Source organism: Equus caballus, chromosome 3 (assembly GCF_041296265.1).
Source record: "Equus caballus isolate H_3958 breed thoroughbred chromosome 3, TB-T2T, whole genome shotgun sequence".
In the NCBI taxonomy this organism is placed as follows: domain Eukaryota; kingdom Metazoa; phylum Chordata; class Mammalia; order Perissodactyla; family Equidae; genus Equus; species Equus caballus.
In genome coordinates this window covers 41,220,969-41,231,426 of record NC_091686.1, presented here as the reverse complement: position 1 = coordinate 41,231,426, position 10,458 = coordinate 41,220,969, and the positions used below count along the sequence as shown (strand labels likewise).

General features: G+C 58.2%; 1 protein-coding gene across 3 annotated transcripts; it reads right to left on the bottom strand.

The window, feature by feature from the left end:
* Positions 1 to 933: 933 nt before the first annotated feature.
* On the bottom strand, positions 934 to 10,112 carry LOC138923602 (ral guanine nucleotide dissociation stimulator-like). 3 transcript variants are annotated; one of them, XM_070263301.1, is made up of 9 exons: positions 9,946 to 10,112; positions 9,433 to 9,543; positions 8,386 to 8,575; positions 7,670 to 7,777; positions 6,815 to 7,016; positions 6,388 to 6,668; positions 5,387 to 5,602; positions 4,938 to 5,041; positions 4,278 to 4,417 (listed from the first exon to the last, which is right to left on the bottom strand). In XM_070263301.1, the coding sequence occupies exons 6-9, from the start codon at positions 6,403 to 6,405 to the stop codon at positions 4,405 to 4,407; spliced, it is 351 nt and encodes a 116-aa protein (XP_070119402.1). In that variant the 5' UTR covers positions 6,406 to 6,668; positions 6,815 to 7,016; positions 7,670 to 7,777; positions 8,386 to 8,575; positions 9,433 to 9,543; positions 9,946 to 10,112; the 3' UTR covers positions 4,278 to 4,404. The 3 variants fall into 3 exon arrangements, with proteins under 3 accessions (XP_070119403.1, XP_070119401.1, XP_070119402.1); XM_070263302.1 differs by lacking the exons at positions 4,938 to 5,041; positions 5,387 to 5,602; positions 6,388 to 6,668; ... (3 more) ...; positions 9,433 to 9,543; positions 9,946 to 10,112 and adding exons at positions 934 to 1,237; positions 1,572 to 1,663; positions 1,869 to 1,990; ... (1 more) ...; positions 2,982 to 3,056; positions 3,500 to 3,568 and having other exon boundaries at positions 4,273 to 4,417; XM_070263300.1 differs by lacking the exons at positions 4,278 to 4,417; positions 4,938 to 5,041; positions 5,387 to 5,602; ... (4 more) ...; positions 9,433 to 9,543; positions 9,946 to 10,112 and adding exons at positions 934 to 1,237; positions 1,572 to 1,663; positions 1,869 to 1,990; positions 2,364 to 2,396; positions 2,982 to 3,121.
* Positions 10,113 to 10,458: the final 346 nt, after the last annotated feature.

The following is a 10,458-nucleotide window of genomic DNA, read 5'->3' as shown; positions in this document are numbered from 1 at the left end:
TGTATGATTGTTTTACATTGTTGGCTTCAGTTATCTAATATTTCGTAGAAAACGGTAACTGCTCATTTCTGAGACTTGTTGTTCTCAAGTTTTCCCTAGTTTTAAACTCTAGTTTTGCTTTTAGGGTACTGCTGGCCTCATAAGATGAGTTGGAAAGTGTTGTCTCTGGTGATATTTTCTGGAACAGATTGTTGGGAGCACTAGGTTTCTGGAGGGAGACCTGGCTGAGGCCCTAAAAGCTGCATCCCACAGCTTTCCCCTTGGATAGACAACAAGCAGGAAATGGTATTCAGAGTCAGGGACCAGAAGCCCAGGGGGATCCAGTCTAGGTCAGAGGTGAACAGGGAGCCCCTAGTGGGCCTGAGAAGGCAGAGTCCTGCCTGCCCAAGGTCCATGTCCACAGGACCTTCCTCTGGCCTCGTCCTCTCTATGTGCACATTTTGAGCTTTTGACGGTATTTTCCCCACTTAGAGCTGAAGCCATTCCGGAGACTGAATCAGAAAACAAGGTCCTAATCTGTGTGCAAGAGAAACCGGGAAAATGTTCCCTCTTCCGGCAGAGTGTCGAAAGGCAGCCACTGTCCTGGGCAGGACGTGTGCTAGGGACAGGCACGTGCTAGTTTGACAGACACGCCCAGCTTAGTGGTTGTGGCTCTGGCTGAGAAAACGCCTCCAACCGCTTAGTCCCAAGAGGTCGGATGGGCCATCTCTGCTCCTGGACAGGGTGAACCACACTGCAATTATCCTGTCCTCGGCGGGAGGGGGACTTGGGCATGTCCTTCAGTCGCCAGGGAGAGGACTGGCACTTCTCCCTTCTCCACATAAACTGAGATGCTCACTCTGGGAGATTTCTAAATTCGAGGAGGAATGTGAGTTTCTGGATCTGGTTTCCATGAGTGCTGCGAGCGAAAGACTCACACCTCCACTCCCAGGATTAGAAAGAAGCAACAATTTAATATAATACTCAAACGGAGCATTTACCATTGACAACAAAATATGGCCCCGCCAAATAGGGAAATAGGTTCTGGGCAAAAGGGGGGAGGGAGAAGAGGGGTTGGTGCCTTCCCTCGTGGCCAACAGGGGACCCCCAGAAACGGATCACAAAGTTCTCCTCATCAGAATCAGGGGAGGTGGCCCTGTGCACCCTGAGTGTCAATGCTGTGTCCCCGCTGTAGCTCAGCTGGTCTCAGGAGGGTCATCGACCACCACCACTGGGCCCTTGGTTGGGGGTCTGGTGTCTGGAGAAAGAGAGGCGTTTCCTGAGTGGCCTGCCCTGGAACCACAGTGCACACCCCATCCCGGCCCCCACTGCGCTCTGTGCTCCAGCCCTGTGCTCAGTGCTCAGTCAGCCAACAGCACCCCATCTGTCCCTGACACAGGGGCTGATATTTAGCGTCACCCATTTCACAGAGGAGGAAACCAATCCCAGGAACGTGAGTGCAACTGCCCAGGACAGGACTGCTCAGCAGTGGAGCTGGAACCCAGGGCCAGCTGTCTGCCTCCCCAGGCCCACACTCAGCCTGAATGTTTCCTGAGCCCGTGGATTCAGCCACTGCCGGTCTAGACACTCACTCTGCCCTGAGCGGTTCTTCTTGTGTTTGAAGAAGAGTTGAATCTTTCTGACCCAGTGGTATCGGGGCTCCAGCTGGCAGGACAGGCTGTAGCTACAGGACAGAGCAGAGCTGGGAGCTCTCAGGAGCCACACATCACATGTGCATCCTGGAGCCTGCCAGCAGCTGGAGTCGAAGGGCCCCAGGGGTCGCCATGCAACCAGATCTGAGGTTGACCATGGAGCCATGGCCATGGGCTCTGGAGCTGGTCAGCAGAGAGAGTCTGCCCTGCCCTCCCCCAACTCCTGACCCGACTCACCTCTCCTCCTCGCTCAGGGGCTCCACGGCCTGGAACCAGGCCCCAAAGTGCTTGTCGGGCTGCACGGTGTACAGATTTGCAGCCTCCTGGAGCAGCTCGATCTCCTCCATCAGTTTGAATTGCTAGGACAGAGCAAGCACAGGATGCCTACAGGGCCTGAGTGGGGGACCCTGCAGGGCTCGTGGAGGGGGTGAGGAAGGGGGCAAGGGGCCAGTCTGGGGCCTTTGCCCACTTGGGAACCCTCCCTCCCTGCGATTCCAGTCAGGACTTGCCTGCTCTCACACTTGGCTCAAAATAGCTCCTCCTCCAGGAAGGAGTCTTTGATGCCAGCCCTTCCCCCACCCACCAATGCCATAGGATCCCTAGCTCTGTATATCGAACTGTGCAAATAAATGTTCCACCCTGGGGATTGGGCCAGAGGGGGTCCTGCCCACTGCTGGGGGGTCTCTGATTTCCAACCCCCACCCTCCCCACCGGGAGGCCGCAGCTGCTTACTTCATTCCATTTCCGACAGTTGAGCACATTGCCCTGGAAAGCAGACAGACGCAGTCCATCAGAAACAGCCCCCTTGGCCAGCACTAGCCCCCGTCCACACCTCTTGAAATGCTGCACTACTGCCAGTGGGCAGGCCCATCCAGAGCCCAGACTTGGACCTGGGCCAGTCTCTGGGCTCCAGAGCAGGGGGCACAAAGCAACTGAGGCAAGAGACCTTGTAACCCAACCCTCTCTGATGACACGTGGGGAGACTCAGGCCTCAGGCAGGAAGGGACAGCTCAGCCACTGATGTGCTTCCTGACTGGGAGGGGCCCGACTTCTCTTCCCTCACTGGCAGGGCCAGAGGGAGAGGCTGAGTCCAGCTCAGACACCACCTCCTGCGGCCACACAGTCAGGCAGCTCTGAGCCTCAGCAGCCCAGGGAACCTGGACGGTGGCTTATGCAGAGCCTGCATCACCCACTGGGGAGATGGGCCTGACACCCCAACTCCCACACGAGGCTGGAGGCCCTGCTGAGAGGACCTTTGCCAAATGCAGAGAGCTCAGGGCTCGGGACAGGACTCTCTCCTCCCCACCCTTAGGAGCCTGAGCCCCTGGACCCACCTCCGGGCTCACTCACCTCCACATAATCCTCCATCGTACCGTCCAGCAGCTCCAGGGAACGGAAGAACGTCACCAGGGAGGGGACGACACCCTGTGCCGCCATCAGGATGGGCATGGTGATGAGCTCCCGCTCTCAGGTGCCCCCATGAACTTTCCCCTGAAACCCTTCAGCCCAGCCTCCTGCCCACCCCACGCCCCCACACAGAGCAGCCTAGGATCCTCGGTACACCCCAACACACACAATTCCCTCCCCCGCTCCCCTCCAGGAACACCAAACTCCATCAGTCAAGTCACAAGGATGGCTGTTGGCGCCTCCCAGGGGCAGTGGCCCCTGCCCTTCCCCACCCCAAATCTGCCCTGCTGCCAGCCCTTCCAGGCCTCCTCCTGCTCACTGCCACTGCAGGCCCGTCATGCTTGGCAGCCACAGCAGATTCGTCTGAGGAGGAAGGCCCCTCTCCTGAGGGAGGCCTCCAGCTGGGAGGAGGCGCCCCCTCTCCTCTGACTCCTACGCCCCTCCCCCACAGTCACCCTCACCTGCTGCCACTGCCTCTCCTGGGCTCCCTGGCGTGCCCTCTCTGCAGTCTTTAACACGGAGGTCGCCTCCTGTTGGGGCCGAAGACAGGGTCCGTGTGCCCATACTCCCCTCCACATGTCCCCCCAAGGCCCCTGATCTCAGACCCTGGCCATCGGCTCCAGTCCCCTGCTGCCTCTGCTGATCCAAACTGCAGGGTGCTCTGATTCTAGACCAGTCCCAGCTCCAGGACTCAGTCCTGTGTGACCTTGGGCCTGCCCAGGCCTCCCTGGCCCTCTTTCCTCAGCTGAAAAGTGTGAGGAGAATGTCACCTGCTTCCAGGAGTCTCCTGAGGACTCAGAGTCATCTGCGTGTCATCACTGCTCTCCCCTCACCTCTCGAGGAGGAGCCGGCACAAATCTCCTCCCGTTCCTGTCCTCCCTTGGATGGTAGCACCCCCCTGGGAGGCCTGCACCGCTGATCATTTCCCTCCACTTCCCAGAGGAGGAGATGGAGGCCCCCAGAGGGGCAGTGACTGGCTCAAGGACCCACTGGGAGAGGCTGCTCCCCATGCCAACTACAGGCCCTGTCCCCGCTACCTTCACCCCACCCCTGGCTCCAAATCTGACCAAGGCCCCGACCTCTGGACTCCAGGGGTGCGTCCAGACCCCAGCTGAACAGACAGGGAGGGGGAGGGCAGGGTGTCTTGGGGGACCTGGCCTAGTGGCCCCGGCCTGCCCCATCCTCACAGGGCTCTCTGACCCCCAGCCTGGGCTGAGCCTTGCCATAGCCTCACCTCCTAGGATCCCCTCAGGATGTTCCCCTCCCCTCTCCTTCTGGCCTCCTTCCAGATCTCCAGCCTCCAGTTTGCCTGCACTAGCAGCTCCCTGCTCATGCGTTTCTCTCTCCTGACCCACTTCTTCCAGGTTTAAGAACTCTCCCTGCGGGGTGGGGAAAGAAAGAAAGAAAGAAAAACTGTGGGATGCTTGAAGGCAAGTCCCATTTGTTTGAGAACCCAGTAGATCCAAACTGCCTGGGGCCTGGATGAGGGATTTCGCTGGGGTGCTCTGAGCTCTAAGGTCCCCATGGGACTGTGGAGGGGCCTCTCCTCTTGTTCCTTGGGGCCTCCATTCCCAGATGTCCCAAACAGATCTCCTTGGAACAGTGTTGGTTTCAGCTGCATAGAGGCTTCTGTTGCTGCAAAGGAAACACCTGACAATCTCCACCTGGGCTCAAGCCAGGATCTGGTCTGGAAGGAAATGAATCCCTGGGATGGAACTGCTGGCCTAAGGGCACTGAGAGACTTAGAGACCCAGCACCCAGGTCAGTCCCGGTGCCCGGTGTTTGCTGTCTCCCAGGTGGTCTCAGCTGACTTTGGGGGACATGCCGGCCCAAATGAGGTTGCCTGGGCCACCTCACCCTCATGGTTCTTGGCTGGAGAGCAGTCTACCCACTACCCACCTGGAAACTTGTCCCCAGGTGTCTTGGAGACAGGCAATGGCAGGGCTCTGCAGGGCAGAAAGGATTGTGTGGAGGGAACAGAAGTTCCCGAGTCCTCGGCACTCCTGGGGAAGCGAAGAGATGGAGCCGTGAGGTGGAGCTGAAGCTCTGCTGCCTCTGGTTTCTGTCACCTCACGGACTTCTCCTGTCCTGGAGGACACACATGCCCAGGGAAGCCAGGGAGGGCACACCTGCCACCCGATGAGTAACACTGCCAGGCACAAGGATTTGTAGCTCAACACAAGGGAGGAAGTGAGTTTGTCCCCACTGGGACCTCAAGTCAAGGTCAACGTGGCCCTGGCATGAGGGTCAAGGGACAGTCCAGGGACTAAGACCCCAGACTTCAATCCTGAGAGCTGAGAAACAAGAGGCAATTCCCATGCATCCAGACAGGGCGTGCCAAGGCTTACCTCAGCCACCCTGATCCACAGCTCAACCACCCTGGCCCTGTCCTGTGCTGTCATGCTCGCGTCCCCAAGGCAGGTGACGAGGATGCAATTGGCCATGGTGTTGTCGTGCATCACAGTGTCACGGACGGTGGGTGCCAGGGACTCGCGTTCCCTGTTGTCACGCTCAGACCAGATGGAGCCGAGGCAGTGGGCGGGCACCAACGTCTTGAACAGCTCCTGCAGAAGATGCGGAGTGTCACCCGGTCCTGCCACACCCCAGCTCAGCGTCCACAGTCCCCCATAGGCCCAGGCAGGGTGAGATCAGAACTGGAGCTCAGGAAGCAGAGCATCTGGCCTGAGGCTTATGGGAGTCCCTGGGTTTTGTGTGTGTCCACTGAATGCACCCAGTCCAGGATGACCCCGGACTCAGGACTGTGGAGAAGGGAGGGGACATTTGCTCCCAGCCCTGTCTCACTTCCTCCAAGCTCCAGAAGGCAGCCCACACATGCCCACCAGAAGGGCCATCATCCACCCATCCCAGTGCCCCTCGAGTCCCACTCCCCATTCCCATGCACATTCCCCCCGAGGCAGGGACAACCCCCAGCTTTGTTTGACTGTCTCCACTGGACTCAATACACATCACCTTCCTGATAAGTGCTGAGGCTGTCCGGGACACCTGCGCAGATGGGGGATCCACCCAAGGACCTGGCAGCACTTCAGTGAGTGCCCATCCCCCACCAAAGTGCCAGACTCTGCCCACCTTCCACTCTCTCCCACCTCATTCATCGGCACAGCCACCCTATACAGCAGGTGCTGAGTGTCTGTCTCTACTGTCCCCTGTTCGCTAGGGGACAGCGAAGGCTTGGGGAGAAAGAAATCTGCCCAGGTCACAGTGTTGATAAGGAAGGGAGCAGGGATTTGGACCCAGATCATCGGAATCCTGAGCAGGGAATGGCAGGTGTGGGGTGGCTCATGGCACCGGGAAGGCAGGGGCCACCCGCCCCGCGAGCTCCTCTGCTCACCGCAGCCATCCTCATCATCTGCTCTGCCACCAGCTGGGGTGGGAAGTCCAAGATGTTCGGCTTCTCCTCCCTCAGCTGGTCCTCGGTGGTCACGGCCCGGGGGCAGCTGGACTCTGGGGCTGCCTCTAATGGTGGCCCTTGCTCTGGTCCTGGAGTGGCCGACTCAGGGGCTGCTGGCTCCAGCTCTACCACACGTGGTGAGACTGGAGGTGCAGCTGGCTCCAGCCCGGGGGCTGGCACTGGCTCTGGCTCTGGAAGTGGCAGGAGCTTTGGAGCTGGCTCTGGAGCAGGATAAAGAGAAAGTTTCACACACACACCTGACAGTTTCTGTGCCTTTCCAAAGATAGAAAGGACTCCACTGCCTCTAAGGGAACGCAAGCCCATGAACCTCAACACAGACAGTCTTCCCAGACTCCAGTCCCCTCACCTTTCCATTCGGCCTCAATGGCCTTTAGATGCTCCAGGTGGCCTGGCAGAAGGTAGGCATGGCCCTCCACGTGGGAGCCACCAAAGCTGACGTGCAGAGTGGCCAGCTGCAGGGTCCAACAGGGAAACCGCAGGGGCTCCCTGCAATCCTGCCCTTGGCCCAGCCATGCTCCCAGCAGGAAATAGATAGCACTGCAGGGAGGCTGATGGGCCAGAGAGTCAGTGGCCTGGACTTTCCTTAAACACCGCCCTCCCAAGGCACTCTTGTTAGCATCTGCGCCCCTGTGCCAGACCCTCCCCCTCCAGAGGAGGGCCCCATCCCAGCCCTGAGCCCTGGCTGCCTGACCTGGCTGTGGCAGGCCTGCTCATCCAGCAGGCTGAACACAGAGTCTGTGAGAGTCTCTTGTTCCCACCGATACTCTCCTCCCCAAGGGTCTGGACACAGCCCACTCAAGCCCTCCATGTATGTGGGCCACTGGAATGAAGACTCCAGCAGATTTGGGAGCAGCTTGCTCACACACCTCCTACTATGGACCTGGCGGTGGTGCTCACAAGGTGTGGATGTGGAGAAAGGGAGGCAGGAGGAGCTGGGACTCTGCTGGGAGTGGGTCTCTAGGGGACAACGCAGCCCAGCCTCCCTTCCAATTCTCAAGGGGCCTGGGACCCATGCACAGCTCTCTTTGAGTCCAGTCCTGCTGGAGTGGAAGCCACCAGAACTGAGCCCTCCCATGGGAATCAGAAGATGGGTGAGATGCAGGGTTCTCCCAGGCCTGATGCGGCCACAGCCTCCATCCTCGCCCCGCACCCTGTTTGCTAGAGACAGGAGGCCCTTCTTCTCGACCCAAAGACCACTCACTTTGGGAGGTGGTCCTGTCCTCCAGCATCCCGCACACAATGGGCCAAACTGTGTCCATGTGTCCCAAAGGGGATGAGGGCATCACCCGGGATGGCGGGTAGATGGGACCTGTGAATGATGTCAAGTGTGACAGTCTGACTCTCAAAATAGAGGGGAGGACCAGGGAGGCTGTCTGCTTCATTCACTGAGTGACCCTTAGTGTGTCCAGAAGTCCTGCTCAGAGTAGGTCCTTCATAGACATTGTTGAATGACCTCCAACCAGAACCATCCCAGGTGTCTGAGTGGGCCTGTGGCCCCTCTGTGACCCTAGAGATCCCTAAGTGGCTACACCAAGGACAAGCACCAGGACCAGCTGGATGGCATCTCAAACTCTTTGACAGGGTGCTCTCCAGGTGCTTTTCCAAACTCAAAAAGCCACAAGCCAGTGAAGGGAGAGGTGAAGTCAAGACTACTTTCCATGGGGGACAGAGAAATAATCACCACCAGCAACCACAGCATGGCCCACCACCCTCTCTGCAGAGCCGGGCACCAGGGAAGCACCTGGATGGCTGATCCCATTCATCCCTGGGAGAAGCCTAGCAAGTTCATCCTCTCTCACCCCACATTTCAGAGGAGCCAACTCAGGCTCAGAGAGATGTGGTGACATTCCCAAGGCAAGACACACAGCTGGCAGTGGGCAGAGTCACCACTGTGCTGAGGAGGAGGCAGGCAGTCACCTGGGAAACAGCTGGTCCAGGACCTGGTGGGAAGTGCTGGAGCCTGAGTAGCTGTAGAGGGAGTTGATGACACTGCAGAGGACTCTGCTGGGGAAGGCTGGCAGCACAGACTCTGAGAACCTCTGCATCATGCCCGCCTGGAGGGCACGCATCCTGCAGGCCTCAGTTACAGAGTGGACTCATCTTCACTCTTGGTGGGATGAGGAGGACACAGGGTCAGGGCCACCACTGTGAACCACCAACATTATAGAGGTCTGCAGCTGACCCAGGAACTCCTAGCCCCTCCCAGACATGTGCGACAGGAGACTCAGGAGCTCCCACACTCAGCAAGGTTCTGGGCTCTCACAGTACAATCTGACTTTGGGCGTGCGAAGGATTCCACATTGATCTCCCTCGAGGCCATTTGCTCGCTGAGGGACAACAGACCTCCCTCTGTGAAGAGCACCAGCCCAGTGAGTCCTCAACAGACACCCCCTCTCTATAGAGGAGAACAGAGGCTTAGGTATGCCAGGTGGCTTCTCTAGGTCCTGTGGGTCAGAACTGAGAGCTGCCCAAAGTGAGGGCTGAGGGCCAGCCCCTCTAACTGCCTGAGGCTTCATTGGGCCCCAACCTGGAGGGAAATGTTATGTGGCCACCCCACACCGCCCCAGTCTGGAAACAGTGTACAAGGCAGTGACACACTCTGAGAATCCCTTTGACTTCCAAAACACGCTGATGGTTATTTCTCTTACATTAAAGGGAGTTTGGAGACCCTCGTTATCGAGGTTGCATGTTCCAAAAAAGGCAAAATTCAAAGATACTCAGGGCCTAGTGGGAAGTGACAACGTTTTCTCTAATCTTCCTAGGAAAATGCAAAGAGTGCCCTCCTATCCTCCTATGCAGCTGGTGGGGAGGAGCAGAAGTCCAGATTCCTTTGGGACTGTGGGACACTCAGGGTGGACAGCCCTGTTAGGCTCCCAGGAGATGGGCAGTTTGAGGCTGGATTCTGGGCCTACCCTGGTCATCTCAGGGGCCTGGGTGGGAAGACCCCTCCGTGCCCACTCTCACTTCAGAGCAGCCCTGGTTATTGATGATGGTGTGGTGCAGTTGGCCCCTGTCCAGGGAGATGGAGTACCCGAAGCCATTTGCCAGCTCTTTGACCACCTCCTGCGTGCAGCTCTGCAAAGACAGTGCCCGAGAGCCGGGCCGGGATGTCTCAGGCACCTGCCTCGACTTGGCCACAGGAGGAAACCCCAGCAGGGATCACGTACCCGGCAGTGTCTGTGTAGAACTCCAGCCAGGGAGGGAATGAGATGACACCCGGATGGCTCGGGACTAACCTATGGGTAGAGGAGCTTGGTCCCCAGCACCCACTCTCCCATCCTGCTAGCCAACACCTAGGCTGGGAACACGACGCACTGCCAGGCTTCCAACACCCAGCAAAGGGCTCCTGCCTAGGATGAGTGCCCCCTCAGCCCCGCCGTCCCTCACTCCACTCCCCCGGGACACACAAGGAGGCTCAGAGGGGTGTGGGGTTGGGATCCCATTGTGGCCTAAGGCGGTTGGCCTGCCCTGTGTTACCTGAGGGATCCTCCTGCCAAATGGCCAGAGGTGGTGCAGGTGAGGGCCAAGCCAATGTGTGTAGCAACTGAAAAGTCTCTGTTTCTTGGCTTTCCTGAAGCCACAGCCTCGACAAGTCGGGAGACAACAGCAGAGCATCCTGCTCTCTTCAGTGTCTCTACTCAAGTGAGCTCAATAGGAGGCTATGTCTAGAATGTGGGCGCCTGGAGACCAGTGTGCTAAGTTCTGTTAGGGTCTGTCACCAAGGAAGTGAGGTCACTTCCTCAAGCTTCCATTACCCGGGCCTCTTCTTTCAATCACACCAACCCAAAACCCCTCTGGGATCTTGGCTACTCACCCTCCTTGCCCATGTCATCACCAGAACTGTACACAAATAGCCAGCACAGAGCCCCACACAGGACCTTGAGATGGAACCAGGCTTCCAGCTTGAGGAAGCTGAGTTCAGCTGAGTTCACGCCTCTCTTTCCCTAGAAGCTCTGTGTCCTGGAAACACCATTGTGCCTCGCAAGGCCT

Coding starts and splice junctions, on each gene's coding strand:
- LOC138923602 (XM_070263300.1), bottom strand. CDS start 3,080: ATGCCCATCCTGATGGCGGCACAGGGTGTCGTCCCCTCCCTGGTGACG. Junction 1,991..2,363: donor ACTGTCGGAAATGGAATGAA/GTAAGCAGCTGC, acceptor GCTCTGTCCTAG/CAATTCAAACTGATGGAGGA. Junction 1,238..1,571: donor GAAGAACCGCTCAGGGCAGA/GTGAGTGTCTAG, acceptor CTCTTTCTCCAG/ACACCAGACCCCCAACCAAG.